General features: G+C 35.8%; 1 protein-coding gene across 1 annotated transcript in view; it reads right to left on the bottom strand.

Annotated features, from left to right (window-relative positions):
* The window catches only part of LOC5575064, a 172,638-nt gene that overhangs the window by 50,370 nt on the left and 102,507 nt on the right, over positions 1-19,761 (bottom strand). Inside the window, exon 4 of the mRNA XM_021843159.1 lies at positions 10,469-10,715. Coding sequence (XP_021698851.1) covers positions 10,469-10,715 — 247 coding nt within the window. The remainder of the gene's footprint in view (positions 1-10,468; positions 10,716-19,761) is intronic.

Genomic DNA, 19,761 nt, shown 5'->3' on the forward strand with positions numbered 1-19,761 from the left:
ATAGAACATAAATGTCAAGGGACTGAAAGAAGAAATTTGGTAGAAAAACTTCTGCTCCCCAAAATATGGATCCGAGGCTCCTCTGCTTGTCGCAAGTTCTCTTGATTTTTTTTTCAAACCCGTGAGCCAGCAACAAGCGGGGCGTCGCAAATCCATTATTTGGGAAGCCAGGGATAAGCATATTCCATTTTTTTCGAAACTGAAAGCCAGGAAAATCTGTTAGTGGAATCCGATTTTTCTACTAAACTATACATTATAATCAATGTTTTCTTATAGAAAGGTAGAACTCTCGTATATCGGCCAACTTCACTAATAAAAGAAAAATCGAATTCACAAATTTTCATCTAACACTTTCAGCTTCAAAATTTGCTTCTTCTCTTTGGAAGCATGATGATGACTGTCGTTCGACACGAGGTCCAACCGCAATTCAGTTCACTATGCATCCCATGGGTTGATCACAAACAATTTAGAAGCTTTGAACATGGAAATCGATAGCATAGCTCATCGATTTCATCATAACAATCTCATTGCGCATGCATCCATAGGTTGACACATACGAATCTGAAGAGAAAGCTTCGGGAACTTATGTGGAAAAAATATGAAATCCCTGTTGTCGGTTGATGAATCAATCCATGAAGCAAAACAAAGGGATTTAATGTGTAACACACACGAAGTTTGCAAGAAAATCATAGCAAATCGATATGGACGTTCATGAATCGATCCATAATTTTAAACACACAGATCGAGCGTGTGGATTTTTATCAGTGTAGTCATTGGATATATATAGAAAGCGTTGTGTTTGGATGGACATCTAATTCTTCCGAAAGAGGTGCACTTTGCGAAAAAGGACTACGTGATTATTGAGCTGAAATCGAATTTAGGTTAACTTCTGCGTTCATGAGTCCTCTCATGGCGTAGGGGAAACGCGCCCTAACTAGAGATCAGGGAGTCGTGAGTTCGATTCTCACTGAGAAGACGTGTAACTTTTTCGCAAAACTTCACATCAATTTGTCCATTTAATCCAATTGCAAAATAAATGTAATGTTTAGCTTTCGGTAGTTGTTGAATAATTTTATATAGAAACTGCAAGAGTGTTGATCGAAATGTTAATCGAAAATTGGTCAAGCAATTTAAACCAAATAGGGTCCTAAAGCCCTGTCCCAATTTTAGTTTTTTTTTCTATCTTTATTAACGAGATTTTCAGTCCTGGGCTAGTTCATCTCGGGACCAACGGCTTTACTTCCCTTCCGAAGGAAGTCGTCACTGAATTTTTTAGTGACTATCTCGGGGATGGGATTCGATCCCAGGTCCTCGGCGTGAGAGGCGTGTGTTCTAACCACTACACCAGGTCCGTCCCCATAAATAGCCAAAAGAGATAGCACAGTACTGTCTTCGGCGAAGTTTCAGTGCTAAGTACGATCTACCTTTAGGAGTTGAGGATCATCCTTTTAGTTGAGAACTTGGCCGGTAGGGGCGCTTTGTCTGATTTGCACTATATGAACCATGAGAGATAAGAATGCAAAATTGTGTAACATATGATATATCTAGATCCTGATGTTTTGGAAGGTTGGTGTCTTCGGCAGAGTTGTTCAGTAGCTCAAGGGCTGACATGCGGTGGTCATTCTACACAGCTAAAAATATGTTGTAAATTTAAGTTTATTTTCATGCACATATTTGGAGCATCAAAATAAACGTAAATTTCAACGACCAATCCATTATTTTTCAATTGAATTCACTTTAAATTTACACGACCATGTAACTTTCAACCATTTTTAGTTGAAAATTGAATGGATATTCATTTAAATTTACATGATGCTGTAATAACACACGAATTTGATTTATTTTTACAGTAGACTTCAGTTTACATCACATTGAAAATTAAATATTTTTTTCTGTGTAATACGGAATTACGCCACCAGGCGCTAGTGGGCATTAAATTTTTTGTTTCGCTGATATCTCAGTAGCCTGACCACTTAGAAAGATGGCGTCTTCGGCAAAGTTGCTCAGTATCACAAGGGCTAACATTATTTGAACTGAAAGTTTCGAAATTTTGCCACTAGGCGGTGCTAGTGAGCAGAGACTTTTTGTTTTGCGCATAGCTCTTAAAATTTGAAAATTTGAGGTGTGGCTTCACCTATAATAATCACCTATAATCACCTTAACATTCTAAAACTTCTTCATAAGAAGAAGTAAAGTCACCATTAGGTAAGTGAATTTCGTTCACCTGGAAATCCTTAGAGTTTGCAAGGATTTTGTTCAGCCAACTAACATCACTCAAACTGGAAACATTTGTACAAAGGTTTTTTCCAGCCGGATCGTTCAGCAGAACGAAGAGCTTTCTTGTAAGCCTTGCGAGCCGACTTGAACGACTCTGATCCAGCTGAACGGCGTCTGTTACAACTCCTTCTACATTGTTTCCTGAGTCTATTCAGATCGGAATTCCACCATGGGGTCCCCCTTGTAGGCTTCACAGACCGAAGAGGACATGCTTCTTCAAAAGCTTCCATAATGTAGGATGTTGTAGTATCAACGGCATCATCCAAATTTGGATTTTCAATGGACGGAGAATACCCATGAAATTTGACTACAATCAATTCAATATAGAGTTCCCAGTTTGTTGACCGGGGATTCCTAGAACGCAAAGTCTGCGCAGTTACATTTGAATGTTCAAAGAAGATGTAGCGACGATCAGATAATGATACCTCATCTCATACATGCCAATTCGTCAACTCGTGACTGATTCTATTCGAGCAGAGCGTTGTGTCTAACACTTCTTCTCTATTAGCTACCATATAGGTTGGGCGATTGCCTAGTTAAGTAATCCAAGATCTGCACTACTTAAGTATTCCATCAGATTGGAGCCTCTCAACTTTATCATCTGAGCTGCTCCAGATGATGTGATTAGCATTGGCATCAGTCCAGCTGCTTACAGACGAAGATCAAACTCGCGTAGTACCAGACTCTAATTCTTCCGGTTGTTCTGTACGGCCACGAATCTTGGACGTGGAGGAGGTCGACCGGAGAGCTTTTTAGGTCTTTGAACGTAAAGTGCTGCGAACAATACTCGGCGGTATTGTTAGACAATGGCATCTGGCGGCGTAGCATGAATCACGATTTATATCAAGTCTATAGTGAAATGGATATTGTTAAGTGTTTAAAACACGGCAGACTGCGGTGGGCTTGGCATGTAGCTTTCATGTCGGAGGAACGTCAAGATAAACTTAAATTCAGCAGAGAATCGGGAGAGGCCGTCGCTTCCATTGCAAACCGCGCACATTTATTTATTTGAAAAGACTTTAAGATCGCTTAACGTTCAGGGCGAATGGAAGCAATTAGCCCAGGACCGGGTCCAATAAAGAAAGCTTCTTCATTCGGCATAGATTCAACGCAATAGCAAGGAATTGTTGCCCATCAAGTATCAAGTAGGTAAGTATTTTATACAACTTTGGTGACCTCATAAACAACCAAAAGTTCAGATAAAAGGATATGTTTTGCCTTCAAATAACTATGGAAGTACTCATAAATCTTTAGGCTAAGAAACAAGCTTTGTCTCTGAAGAAAAATAACGCCTGATAAAAAGAGGAAAAAGGATTTAAAATATTGAGCAAATTTCAAACGCATTTCAACTTTTTCGGTGAGAGGTTCATCATATTAAAACAGCGACGATTTGCTCTCTGTTTCCTTTCCTCAGGACAATCATGAAGCAACGATAATAAGTGCCATGGTGAAGCCACTGCTGTTGATGACATTATCATCATTATAGTTAGTGTCCCCCAGTATCACGATACAAAGCAAAATTTCGCAATGGGGCAAGGAAAGTATAGTGAACTCGTGAGCACGTGTAATGGGACGCTATAATGAAGTTGATTTTGACAGACACACGGCGGGTCCCATCAGTAAACACCTATATCGATGATGATGATGGGCACTCCTCGCAAGAGTGACACTGGAAATTACGTCTCGCGTGTATTAACGAATCCATTAACGTGAATCCCCGCAAGCGAATAATGTAATGACGTAAGCGTTGGGTTGTTTGCTAAATAAGAACTGTTGAGACAGGATGTCTGATGATAGTAGTCGGTACTACAGCTGGCAGAAGGATGATATGAATTGAGTTTATTGTATTAAATAAAGATAATTTTTAATCTTACGTTTTTCATATACAAAACCCAAGGGAACATGTACAGCTTTCTAGTTCCAAGTAAGATATTGTTATTTCAGCACTAAATTGAAGTCGCTAGTCAGATAATACTTCTGGTATTGTCACCATACGTTGAACATATTGGCACTGTTTTCAATATCAGTTAAACTATACTTACAGCGCACTACTCCCGATGTTGAAACAGTCGCGGAGGTTGACAATAGAAAATCGATATGCTATTTAGTGTTAGATCCACAATACACATTATAGATATCCATATCATAGGTATCAACTAAATATCTAGGGAAAACTATGTCCTATTTCTTGGTATATTCTTCTTCTTTCCGTCGTTATGTCCCAACTGGGACAGAGCCTGCATCTCAGCTTGTTCTTATGAGCACTTCCACCAGGGGGTAATTCAATGAAACTCGAAAACTCTAACAACAAGCTGATAAACGTGTTTCTTATATTTTTTCCTTCAAGCTCAATAAAAATAATACAAAATGATGCTAAAGATTTCCTCCTCACTTATTTTATGCGGCTTATTCTGAATGGGACAGAATTTAAAACGTTGTTCGTCGCACCATCTGATGAACTTCCAGATATACTATACTGCGTCTAAACACAATTACCATTTTGTCTCAAATTCCGAACATGAGTCATATTCCGAACAGAGGCAATTTCAAAGGTAAAAATTGATATTTTCATAACTCGTCAATGTAGAGGCATTGTCCCATCTGACATGGTATGCTCGTAAGCAAAAGTTGAAAAGGCCAAGCATATTCAAATGTTACAGACAAGTTCAATTCAAATTCAAGAGCCAAAACTGCGGAAAATTTATGGCAATTACGCTTCCGGCTTTATAAATGGTTGACCTAAATTTGAACATATACTTTTCCGTTCTGTTCGCATCAAAACGTTCCAATGCATAAAACGTTTTCCTCAGTTCTTTTTGATGGTTTCCTCGCACACAGTTGCCTATAAGCCGCCACCCATTAGCAATTGTGGCAATCACTCGTTGGTCAGAAACCTTTTGCGTGTCCTCCTGGAAAATAGCTTGCATTCAAGCGTGGAGGCAAGTGCACAATTGCAAAGCCCTTCATTTTTCTGTTGTTGCCGTTGGGCTTCAATGAAGCCGATGTTTATGGGATTAGTAAAGCTCGCCTCATGGCGAATATTCATTCCATTTTATTGTGAGAAAGCGATCGAGGAGTGGACTATCGAGTGTGCAAGATTAAATTTACGTTACGGCTACGAAGGAGAAAGCTGAACGATTTGTACACACGAAAGCTTCTGTCAAGGCTCTTGCTATTGCAATATAATTTTATGACAAATTCCATCCAGAATGAATCGAAAAAATATAAATCGTGTTCGATAATCTCCGATTTGGAATAAATTTCACACATTTTTTTTTATTACACAAAAACTCCATTTTTAATACAGTCATACCTCGATATAACGAAACCTCGATATAACGTAACTCGATATAACGCAATTTTTACCTCGATATAACGTAACATTTTTTTGGCTCCCATTTATTTTTTCTTTTTTTTTATATAAAAAATATGATAAATGAACTACAATAAAAAAATTTCAAGTTTCAATCGCCAACCAATACTCAATCAAAACAATGCAAGCGTTTACTATTACTGAATGCAGTCATAAATCGATATCGAGCTTAATGTTAATACCACCATTTTGTCATTGTTGTACGTATTTAATATCATTCTTCTTTATTTTTGTTGCATTTACGCTCACAAGGTCAAAGTCAGATTAGATTGGTGTGTCGTCGGGCCACGCTGCTACGTGGCAATATACGTAACATATATTTGATATATTTTTTAAATGCTTAAGGAAATATTAAGCTATTGCTTACAGCTATTCTTCAAATGATTTCTCCTAGAATTTGATGTTTCTCATGGAATTTCTCAACTAGAATCATTTTGAGGATGCCTCCAGAGATTCCTCCAATAATTTATTCATGGACTCATCTTAAACTCTCCTGATATTCATGTATAAATCTTAAAACAATTCGGACAGGCATCTTCCAGAAACTCTACTATTTAACCCTTCTGATATTCATGTTCAAACACTTCTGAGATTTTCATAGAAATGGTACCAGGAGTTCCATCAGATTTTATTTATTTTTTCATGCGACCTTGCCGCGATGGGAGGGCATAATCCATTAGCCCATATGATGGAAACCAAAGGCATAACCTGTAGTGGTGGTATCACATTTTGGCACTTTTTGCTTAAAGCCGCGTCATAATTCATATGGCATAGACGCAATAATATCTCGGATGTGATCCAACGGACATTCTGCGTCATTGATAGAATTGATGCCCATTTCAAATAATTAATCTATTCGAAGTGGACATTAATACTATTGGTGACGTTCAGTTTGCCTTTTGCTAACCAGAATGATCCGTAGCCACTCTTACTATTAGCTAGTTAGATACATCGTTATCATATACGACGTAGGGAATACATAGGAACTCTTAGGAAAATGACAAGTAGATTCACTGAGTAGAAATAAGTGGCGACAATCTTATTTTAATATGGTTTTTACATTGCCATAATAAGAAATAAAGCCTGTCCACGATAAATTTCGGACACTGATGGCGGGTGTACCACAGAAAGTTCGAGAATTTTACAGAAAGAAGGATTAACATCCTTGTCAACTGTTTATTTTGTAGATATAACTCTTTTATTCTGAAATAAACAATTGTTTTTGTTGAATTATGAGTAACTTTTTTTTGCTGCCATTATTTGGGTGTCCGAAATTTAACGTGGACAGGCTTTACCTCTTTTGTAACAGCGGTATAAATAATCTAATTCCAGCTTCATTTTCGCAAAATTTACAAGTAGAAAGTAGGCGTTGTGAAGCATTGCGTTTGCCACCGAAAAGTGAAGCATGTAGGAGACTGTAATAGAAGCCTAAGGTAAGTTTACTCTTAAATATTCACTATAAAATGACTATGGAAAGTACGACGCTGAGATCGATCATTAGGGTACACTTGCTAGTTTCGAAAAATTGTTGAACAGACAAGGAAAGCGACTTTTTTCTTTAAGGATATATGAACGCAATGACCAATAAACACTTTTAACAACAAAAAATAAAATTAACTAGAACTACTACTAAACAGCCTAATGTTGTTAAAACTTGACGACAATTGACATTTAAGACTCTAATCTTACGTAAAAGACAGAAGTAATCAGAATAGCACTGAATGACAAATTATTCAAAACCATTTCGACTAGACAGTATTAGTAATGACACCACTACTACACAACTATTTCAAACAAATTCTGATGGAGTTGTTGATTTTCAAAATGCTTCCTTTTCTCAGAAGCAAGGGAATATGGGCACTTTTCAAAAACTACCACGTCACAATACTATTAAAAAAATAGTGTTCATGTGGGCGCCATTGCCTAGTCCGTCTGAGTATTGGTCCTGGTAGAGGGGAAACTTGGCAAAAGCCAGACCGAGGGTTCAGCCTTGACAAGTTAAGCTGTCAGGCAGCTCCAACTGAATACCATACAAAAAAAAAAAAAAAACAAGAAATGGTTCAAATATTCGTCCAGCAATTTCTCCAGAACATGTCCAAGGAATTCCGGATTCTAGAAACCTTAAATTCAACGATTTTGAAATTCTCGAATGGTGTTGAATGCTACTGTGCCTTTGAACAAAAGTTTCACCAAGTAATTTCTTCTGGATTATAATGTGGATTGAACTATGAATTCTTCAAACCATTCCGCTTACGATACCTCATTTTATTCCGGAGTTTAGAGATTTAAAAATTATTCCAGCAGCCCTTTCAAAGAGCAATCCAATTATAATTTTTGGAATGCTTTACAAATTATTTCAAAAAATCGTATAGGTATACATTCAAAAACATAAAAAATAATTTTCTCGGAATTTCTTCAGAAATTTCATTATGAATTTCTGCAGAACCCTCTCCAAATATTTATGCAAAAACCATTCTATGTACTACTTATGTTTCTTCAAGAATTCTATGTGGAACGAAATTCTTCATTGATTCCATCAGGAATTTCAATGATTCTTGTTTTTCATTGGGTTCTTCAAGCAATTCTTGAAGTTATCGTCTAGAGATTTTTCTATGGATTATTTTATTACAAAAATATATTCAGGGATTCGTCCAAAAACAGAGCAAGTTCCCCAGATCCCCCAGAGAATTTTCTTAGCATACTACCAATAATATCAACACGTATTCGTTCAGAAACTTTTTCATTGAACGTCCTTCTAGGATACTTCTTGTTTTTAATGAAGTTTTCTAGTGATTTCTTCATGTATTTTGGAAAAAAAAAAACATTTTTAAAGAGTTCTTGGGACATTTATTCTAAAATTCTGTCAAGAAATTACTAAAGGATTTACTTTAAGAGTTTCACCACGTGCTCCTTATAACACAATTCTTCAAGTTCAATAATTGCCTGCTGAAAATGTTCCTGGACTGCTCAACATTAACTTTTTCAAAGGTTTCTAAAAGATTTCATTTATAAATTGCTTTTAGGGTTTCTCCGAGTATTCAAGGATACCTTCAAGATTTTTCCTGAATACATTTTTTTAAGTGAAAAGGAAAGTATGAAAAAATAAACATGGAAAAATATCGGAAAATTATGTAGGAGAGACTGAAAATACATGTTAGGTCAATAATATCAATTCAAGACCCATTTTAAGCATAAGCATAGATGACCGTACAATTCGTAGTTGTTAGTCCGTGATTGACTAGAACATTCAAAGTTGCACAGAGAATATCAATTCAAGACCCATTTTCTTATCAAACAATACATGTTGAACGAAAATATGAAAACAATATTTTGCATCGATGTAACGTAACCTCGATATAACGTAACAAAAATAAAAATCGAGTAGGGTAGGGCAAGTGTACCATTAGTGGTGCACCTAAGGGAAAACTGCTAAAACACGGTGTTAAGATCATGAAATATATGATTTTAACGTATCATTCGATAGATCTCAAATCCTTCTATCATTCAAATGTATAAAAATCACGATTCATTTGAAATTTCCCTGCAAAAAGCCTTGCACCAATAATAGGAACACTGTTCCTTTAGTGGAGGTATATTTTAAGGATGGTTCCTTTAGTGGCGCAAACCATTGATTTCTTATGGGACCCTCCACTATGGGTACTGATGCACCACTATAGGTGCAAAGGAGCAAAAATGTTAAGCAAAATAATTGTTTTAAATAGTTTTACGGTTAAATTTCATGAATATTATTCGATTACTTGTATCATTTTCGCATCGTACATAATACAAAAATATCACATAATCATTTATTAGTGCGAAACATGCCAAAACACACTACCTCCACTATTGGAGCTACCTCCACTAAGGGAGCGCTTGCCCTATTGTATATTTTTAATCTTCATCATAGAATTATTATAAAAAAAAATATTAAAAATGTCTCCATCATGAAACTTTGTGACAAACATCTGTTTTTAAATTAGATTTAGATATAGATTTTATGATGAACATTTGAAAATTATTTAAAATGGGTGTTTTGTATTATTTTAAATTTAAATTATATTTTTGAATTTTCCATGATAAAAATAGAATATTTTTTCGGTGTATATTTTTTTCTTGTAGCCCAAATGGTTTACTACATTTTCTCCATTCCATCCAACATTTTTTATTCTAAAATCAACAGTTCCGGAGCTACAATTTTTTAAGTTACATGCAAAAACTTATAGGCCGTTTTCTAAATTTATTCTTGAGTCAAAATGCCCGATTTATCTATGGATAACACTTATTCTATCATACCGAAAACAAGGGCAAAATTTACTGCAAATCGAAGATGGTTGAGTTCTGTGACTAACCGATTTGACATGGAATTCTTTTTATATCATTTGATCATAATCACGCGAATTGGCGCAACGATGTAAATTGCCCTTAAATAAAAAATGTCGTAAACAGTAGAATAGTAGTCGCTGCGAAAGGTAAATTGTTTAGTTTCATAAAAATGATGTATGTAAGAAATCTTTTTTTAACGAAATGGACATCACAAATAATGTGTATATAAAGTGTTGAAAGAACTCAAACAAAATCATAAACATAACAAAAAAAGTTCATAACTTTGCGCGCTTATCAATGCAACACACTTTCCACTGATAACGAATCTGAAAAACAGGACAATAAACGATAAACAAAAAAATGGGAGCGAAAAACTAATTTCCTGTAAGACTCAATACAAAAAAAAAAAAAACTCGACAACAAACTAGCAAACCGAATCTGATTGTAAAACATCACCGCTCTTCTGATCCGGTCCATTTTTCTACGTCCACTTACTTGATGTAGGGTTGATGAAGTGCTACCAGGCTGGCATGGATTCCCACGCTGACCGCTGCTAAATGAAAGTAATCGAACAGCACCGGCAAATGGTAATGCAAGCCCCGGCCTGGATGAAAATTGAGCTGCAGGGTCCGGGTCGATGCCAGGCTCAGCACATTTCCCGTCGTTTGCTCGCCGAACCATAGTTCGAGATTGAGCGAGAACTCCGCCCTTTCTATGGATTCCTTCAGATGTCGGCTGTCAACTGTTGGTGAAAATGGAAGCAAAAAAAAAAAATGTGGCCTATTTAGTGCATTGAAATGCTAAAGAAAATTGCACAATTTAATTGAAAATGGAATAGTTTCGTAAACGACATTTCCAATGTTATTGAATCTAAACGATGGTCCTTCGGCATTTCATATATATGCGAAATATTTAAAAAAAAAGTTTACCATTTGGTGTATGTGCTGGTGTTGAACATTTGATCTTTTATACAGGATATTTTATTCAATAGCTAATAGTGATAAGGACAACATAAATATTTTCGGAAATCCGTTTTAAACTTTTAGGATATAAACATGTTCTCGATGACGATCTGTTTTTTTTATATTGAAATAATTCCTGGTTTAACTGAAAGATTGATTCAGAGCTTTTTGTGAAGAAAGAGGGAAAAATATCGAATGACAGATTATTTCCCATCTGAGAAAATACTTCATTGGAATGTACTTTTTGAATTCTTCCATGTTTTTCTTCAAGAATTCTTTCCCAGAAATTTATTCTTAACATAAGAAATCGCTTCCCGTCAGAAATCACTACAAGAACATTTCTCAGAAACTCTTCGGGAAATTTATCAACGATTCCACCAAGAATTTTTCAAGGAATCTTCTAAGGCAACTTCCAGGGCTTTTAACCACAGATTCCTCTAGAAGGAATCCTTCATGGAAGCCTATTTCCATAGCAATTACTTTAGAATTCTTCCAAAAAAAATTTCAGGATTCACTTCAATCATTTTTGGAAGAATTTCTGGATTTTGCGAGGAATCCTCGCGTAACTTTTCAAATGGACCCATCTATCATTAAAAGACTCTCTTTATTTACTTTCTCTTTAATCAATAACTGATCCACATTAACCTCTTCTGCTGCGTTGTATGAAGGGCATTGTCTTTTGAGCTATAGGGAAAGTGTATCAGTATTCGCCACCCTACGGAAAAATATTATTTAAAAATAAATCAAAAAATCTTTGATTACTGTCAATATGTTAAACGAAAGCTTTCAAACCATGTTCATTACACAGAGAAAAATCAGCCCAGTTTAAAACAACTATATTTTTTGTTGATTTTCAACCCAATAAAAGGTTGTTTTTTGTTTGAAACTAATAAGCTGGCTTGGTTGTTTTATTTCTGCTTAACTATTGATATAAGATTGCAACATTGTTTATTTTATCAGGAAAATTGAATACATAATAAAATTGAATTCGTAAAATGGTTCTTTGAATGATACGACTCTTGTGGCTGCACACCTTAATATTTTATTATATGTTATTCAACATGTTTTCGCTATCAAGCATTATGAATTTATTTAGCACGCAACAAAGTATTTTCATTTCGAGAAGTTGTTGGCGTTTCAGTCGGATTTTTGGGATCAAAAACTATATTCTCGTTTCGATCCGTATTGGATCTACTTCAGGAATTTGAAACTACTGTAGTTTTATCGCCAAATTTTTGTTTTTGTAAACTACCAACCGTCATTTCTTGGTTCATCCGTTTTTATCCGAAAAAAAAACCTTTAATTTAAAGTATGGAAAAAAACAAAAACTTGACGGTAAAACTACAATAGTTTTGAATCCCTGAAGAAGATCCAATTCGGATCGAAACGTTCGAAAAGAATAATGTTTTAGATCCCAAAAAATCCGACTGAAACGCAGATGATTTTCTATTTTTTAGGCAACAATGTGGCCTGCCACTTCAGAATGCATACCAATGAGTGGAATGGGGAGAAATTGGTATTGCATTTAAAACGAATCTATGATATTTGGTCGAATGGCATTTAGTCTAATGACATTTGGTCGTATGACGTTTAGTCGAAAGTATTTTTTTGATAATTTTACTGAGATGCATTTTGACGTTTATAAACAGTGATTGGGCTATTGAAAAAGGGAAAAGCATATATGGTACGTGCTATTACATGAGGTAGCATATGCTAGAACAACATGATAAGAGTGCAAGAAATCTGCATTAGTGTACCGGTATTTCTTGAACACACTTCAATCCTTCACTATGCGACGAGCGATATTTTGGGATTCCTTCCCCACAAAATCAACGGACCTCTTACGTTGTTGACGTTACTTGATACATTTTTCTTATTCAATCTTATTCTGTGAGTCAGATGAAGCAAGTCAACTTTTGTCACCAACGTCGGTTCGTCACACTGCACGCGATACACACGTTAAACACATGTTTTTGTATGATGAGTAGGAAAACGTATGCTAGAGGTGGATTTATTTCGTCAGAAGCGTTTCCTTAAAGCCATGGCCTTCAAAATTGGCCCATATATTTAACGTATAAAAGTTCATTTTATGCAGATAGTCCGAGGTGACCTATGCCCAACCGTATCAGGTATGGTCCTTGCATTCCAAATTCTTACCCACGGTTGAACGTTGTAAACTTGATACTTAATAAAGGTCCCGAGCAATCAAGTTGAAGTACTAATTGGATAATGATTAACAGATCATTTTGAAAGAATAAAAAATCAACAGTGCTTGATATTTAAACAACTGAGCAGCAAACATATTTAAGAGTTACTTTTCCAAAGAATGATGATATTTTGCAAGAATAATCATTATGTTTCCAAAGTTGAGCATAAAATAGAATACTATTTCACAGAACACTCAAAATACCCAAATATTACGAAGAACGTGAAAATTATTTCTATATTATTTGACATAGCTACCTTTGAACTGCTTCAAATTGAGTGAAATAAAACGTCCCATCTTTCAATCTAGAAACGACTGAAGAACAGAAATTTGCACAAGAATAATTTATCCTTTATATACACTAGTACATATACTAATCACAATGCGTAGGTAATGATCATCATGTAGATAGATTCGTAATTAACAACTGCTCACCCAAAATAAACTTAAGATCCATTCACCGTTAGAAATTTTACCTCGGTGTTATATCTGTTAAACCAAACGATTTTAGAATCAACCATTACAAATTACTTTTTAGATTAAATTTTCTATAGTCATTCGACCAAATGTCCATTTGACCAAATGTCCCTTTGACCAAATCTACTTTCGACCAAACATCATTCGACGAATTGGGGGTCAACGTGGCGTAGTTGGATACACGTTCTCTTTAAGCGGATGGTCATGGGTTTGATTCCCAGCCCCCCCAAACAAAACAAAAAACAGCCCCTTCCCTCGAAGATGCGTCACGGAGGACGATGCAGAGACGTCCATCCTCTGACTTCATCAGAGAGCAACTGCGGCAAACAGACCCTCTTCGCAGGCAGCAGCCTCAACACAGCACAATCGGCAAACCGGACCAACGCAATGAACAATGGACTATGAATATGGATATAAACAACGACCCACACGATAGTGGTAAGCGCAGATCGCACTTCACATCTTTGTGTGAGATGACGAATCAGGAACCATGCACTATAAATAGATCTAGGCTAGAATACAATACAAATGTTATAGGACCAGTGGTGCCCAAGTGGACAGAGTGGCCGACCAAATAAAGTTGAAGAAAAAAATCATTCGACGAATTTTCTTTCGATCAAATGTCCTAAAGCCTTTAAGACTGGCCCACAGTAGACCGTATATACCGGGAAGGTATAGGGGTAAGGGTAGTTATATGGCAGAGTGGCTTGTTTTGGTTAGCAGACTGCCTGAATCTATGATATTTGGTCGAATGACATTCAGTCGAATGACGGTTGGTCGAATGACGTTTCGTCGAAAGCACATTTGGTCGAATAAGATGTTTTAAAGCCTATTCGATGTTTTAACGTCTATTCGACCAAATGTACTTTCGACCAAATATTAATCGACCAAAGGTCACTTGACCAAATGTTCTAAAGCCGAGTGCCGATACATATGTAGGCGTTATGAAAGGCGTACTATAATGATGCAAGAACGTAAGCGTATGGAAACGGTTTCTTACCCGTCTATGGTTCTAGCGATTGCTATGAACATACACTGTTCGTTCATGTGATAGATTGAGAGTGAAAGATAGAAGCAAGTGAAATATATAACTACGGAGTACGAGTAAAGGTACGGGCCTAGCGTTGAACCCATTACCTTCTGCTTATGAAGCAGTAGCGGTAGCCATTAGACCATCAACGTTTATGGATTCAAAAATATTTCCGTCAATTATTCAAAAATTTCAGGTTGAAAATATTCCTTTTTTTCAAGTAACTGTATTAGTATGATTTCAGGAGTTCAAAAAAAGAATTTATAATAGGTTCCAAGGATATAGGAAATTCAGAAAAGGTTTCTCAAAAGATTCCACCTAAGAACACTCCAGATTTGTTTTAGGGATTCGAACAGAAACAAAGTTAATTTCCAATGCTCTATGCAAAAATTTCTTCTATACTTCGGTTACTTTTCTTTCTATTCTTTAAGAAATTATTTCAGACTTTAAATTATGAAAGCTGGACTAATATCTGGATCGATTTTTGTAGAAATACCTCCAGAAATCAGTGGTGTAACTTCTTAAGACATGCCGTACAAGTTGCTTCATAAATCTTGAAGAAATCAATATAAAATTTATATGATTATACCTACAAAGTGTCGAAGCGTCGGACAAGGTACGATTTTCTGTTTTGATTTTCATAGACTGAAACACTAGTACCGAAGAAGTAGTTGGCATGTTTCTGTAGGAGTTCTGGATAATTAGATTCACAGTGTATTGGGATGCTTTCCCATCAACGAAAGGGTGAAGGTCGTAACCTTTTTCAACCTCCCTTAGACCCTTAACACGGGCTGGAGTACCCCACGGCTTAGAATGTTAGAGCTTCCATGTTGTGAATCATACATATTGATTTGCGGTTGGCTGAAATCCCACTTTCTCCACATTATAACCCGTCCATGTAGGCAATTCGAACACGTCAGTACAATGATGAGTGTTTATATTGTACTGACGTGTTTGTAGTGAGTGTGGAACTGGCTCGTGTGCCAACAAGGATTAGACGTGTTGTTCTTAGTCCGAGGGAGTGACATTTACAAGCCACACTATTAGCTACAAATGTAGATAGTTTCATCATTAATATTTGATGAAGATGAAGAGAATCAATCATATTTTAACTACAACGAAGCTTGAATTATTGTTTTGGAATGTGTGTAAATAACTAAGATCAAATTTGATTAAGACATACGATTTTGTAAAGGTCAGTCTCGATATATCGTAACTCGGGGGTGGGGCAATATGAAATGCAAAGTGTTGAATATGATATCAAAAGATGTAAGCTTTTTTTTGTTTCCTAAATGTTTTGTTTCTCTTCTGTTAGCTCAATTTTTTAACTAATGCTTTTACTAGAATCATTTCAAACATTACATTCATTTGTTATATCTAGATGCACTGTGTTAGACAACAATATCATCCTAATTTGGTAAAACTAATATTAACCTTTGTTGACATTTTGTTAACAACATTTCATCACATTTTATTACATTTAATTAGCCGTAGTAGTTCAGAATTTTTACAGATAAGTTGATTTCATCTGCTTATGAGGGTTACTCATTAGTACTATACCAGTGAGGGAGCTTCAGAATATTTTTAAATTTTTTATTAAATCCTCTGCAGAGTATTCTTTCTGGTATAACAACAGATGGTTCACATTGGTACAGCATACACATTGGCCAGCCTGAAACTTTATGTAAAGATCAAAAGCTTGTTCTTAAGACAAAGTTTCGATTTACTTAGAAAGAGTAAATACAGACATTTATATATTTACTAGTGGTCCCGGCAAACTTCGTCTTGCCATCAAGTAGGCTGTTGAAAAACGCCATGCAAGTCCCGTGTAGAAAATGACAGATTAGTATTCTCCTGTTTTCCCCACTATCCCGAAGACTTTCCTAAACTTTTTTTTCGCACAAACACGTCGGAGCTCTGGACGAATTCAATAGTGAAAGAATCATGTAAGTCCAATCACCCGTTCTCAAGCCATTTCGTGACATACAAACACCATTCCATTTTTATTTATATAGATAGAAGGTTACTGTTCCCGTAACCGACAACAAGAAGTGGTGACTTTCCGCAAACTTAAAACAACTTGCTTTAATCCATTTGGTGGCTTGTATTTGAAAATTCTTAAATTTTCCCTGTTGAGAGTAAAAATGGATTTGCCTACTTTAGTTTTTAGTTCATTCATTTTAAGTTACTTTTACGCACATTTACTACCCACGTCTGATCTCTCTATTTCTGGAAAACGGTCTCGTACGGTACTCTTCACGACGATTATGTTGCTCCTCAAGTATTACAACTACTTCGACTTTAACACTGAGCTTCGTTCTTTAAAACTGAAACTTTCCTGGCAATTAAATTAATCGAATAGTTTATTCTGCAGACTCACAACGTTCTGTTTGTTACGATTCATACTGCATTTTGGATGCATTTTTCTGTTCTGTTTTGCTTTATTCCTTACCATACTGTAGCAGTGACGGCGGGATGTTGAGGGGGCTCGTGGATGACCATTTGTAAAGGAGGCGCGTTTGCTAATTGCGTAACAATTAAATTTTGCTTAAATGCCCTCACTGTGATTTTTGAAAGCTAAATTTTTACCTAGCATGAGTCCTTGATACTTAACTTCATCTATGGTAAATTATTTGTACACAATAAACTGATTTGAAAAGTTTGAATATGATCTTTTCATCTGTTCATAATATATTTCCTTCATTCGATTACATGGATGAAGATAAAAACAATTAGATCCCGCTTCCTTTTTGTCGTCGAACTTTATACATTTTCACTTAGATCTTGTTTATGGTCATGTAAAACACTATCTATATCCGCATCGATAACCACGTCTTATTCCGGGCCCGTTTTCAATACCAAGCATGAGACGGAAGTGTTTTTTCGCACATAAGATGGCTCCTTCAAGTTGGGGAAGTTGGGATAATCGCGTAAGCTTCTGTTGCTCGCAGCTCGCAGTTCGTCCCAACAGCTGGCCAGCTGGTGAGACGACGAGAGGTAACGCTTTCATGAGTGCCATTAGACGCCAATTGCAGCGAGTGCTTTTTAATAGCACTTGGTCGCTACTTGAATAATATCGGGAAACCGTTCATTGTGCGGGCGCTGAACGGTCGATAGACAACGACACTACATGGGAAATTGCATTGTTGATGGGAAAAAATGATCGGAAAGTGTGTCTCTTTAGGATAGTCGGTGTAACATGTTGACTCACTATAGATGGTTGGTTGGTTGCCGTTCACACTATGGGACAGAAATCAAAATTTCGCGACAAAAGGCCAAAAAAATTTTTTTTGTGGAATGAATGTTGTATGAAACCAATTTCTCATTAGTGAAAACATATGTGATTATATAGTGACATTTCCATTATGGCAGGGCAGTTTTTGTCAAATAACTTAGTCAATACAATATTTTGATTTGATTTGAATGTCTTGTGCACACCGTTTAGCTACAAAAGCATGTAAACATATTTGGAATCGATTGATTATTGATGAAGTTATTGGAAAACATAGATGATTTTTTTAGTAGTAGAGAAAAATTGAATTATTCGTAAATTTGTTATTTTCCCACCTTTTAGCATCATTCTCTTCAGAATTAAATTAATGAAAAATTTTATGGAACATGAAAATAGTCAAAAACCAAAATTAATCTTGGTTGAGAGTAGAACTAAGATTAGTTTTAGTTTTAGACCATTTTGATGTTCCATAAACTTTTTCATAAATTTCATTTTGAAGAGAATGAGGCTAAAAGGTGGGAAAATACAAATTTAGGGAGAATTCTTCAAAGTTCATGTTTTAAAACTTGAAAATTCACCTTCAAGTTGCTTGCGCCACCTCTAAACCTGAATATTTTTAGCTCAAATGTATCTTCTTTTGAATCTACTAATATTTTTGGCTCAAATTAGCTTCTTGGAAATCTACTACAGATTTCATCCTAGGGTGGCTTTTTGGAATCCCTGAGCTAACTCAGGTAAATCAGATGATAAAGTGTTGTGTAATTTTGACCCCAGAAAGCTACCTTGAAGAACCTGCTCTTATAAGAACAGGTTTTTAAGCTTTCTAATGCATTAAAAAAATGACCCATGATTTGAAATGCGCTGAAAAATCCATTTTTAAACCGATTTTTGTTCTTTAAGCTTTATATGAAAGATATAATACCGGGGAATGAAGATTTTTTTGTGAGTGGACACAAGAGCACCTCTGGAACCTCTGGATATTAGGTTCCGGGTCATTTGACCGAATGCCGTTTGGCCGAAATTGGAAACAATAGTGAACTACAATTAGCATGCATTAGTAATGAGTTTCAAAGCTGAATTGCAAAGAACAGTTAATTCTTGAAGAAGGATAAATCATCATTGATATACAGCACTTTAGTATTAGTTCTAGGAACAGTCAAAGCTGAAAGAAGAACATTCTAAATGGTAGCAATTATTCACTTCTCTGCTAGCAGTAATAGCTGCTAGCATGTTAGCATTGCGGTTGTAGTCAGCTTTTGATAGTTAGTAAAACTTCTCACGACTTATTCGTCTTTCTGTAGCAACAATCAATCCTTCTGATAGCACTTACTATATTAAATAATTTCTAGCAAACACAAGTTTGGCTTCTTTTTTTCACAATGGAGAAACAGTTAGCTTCTTTACCGTAAGTGTTCACCAAGTCGTTCGGTCTATTTTTTTTAAATAAGACTTTATGAACGTATAATAAGTCTTAGTTCCATTAACTATGAAAAATATTAAAATATGAAAGAACAGCCTATGATTAAAAGAAGGAAAAATGTCTTATAAAAATTTGAGCTAGTGTAATGCAAATATTTTTTATATCAGTATAACTATGAAGAACTGCTGATAATTTAAAGAAGGTAAAAATCCAAATTAGGTAAAGTCAATTATTGCCAATAGTAATGAAATCAGCACAAGTTGCAAGAATAGCCTATGTTTAAAAGAAGGAAAAATTTCTTATGACATTATCAAAAACATTTCAAACCATAGCACACCGTTGGTAGCCCAGAGACAAACCAGCCATAAGCTCAGTGTCTAGACACGCGTTCACAGCTTCGTCCTGAATGCACGTATAGTTTTATGTATTCTATTGGAGCACTTATATAGCGACAAACATGA

The sequence above is a fragment of the Aedes aegypti genome, chromosome 2 (assembly GCF_002204515.2).
Source record: "Aedes aegypti strain LVP_AGWG chromosome 2, AaegL5.0 Primary Assembly, whole genome shotgun sequence".
NCBI lineage: Eukaryota > Metazoa > Arthropoda > Insecta > Diptera > Culicidae > Aedes > Aedes aegypti.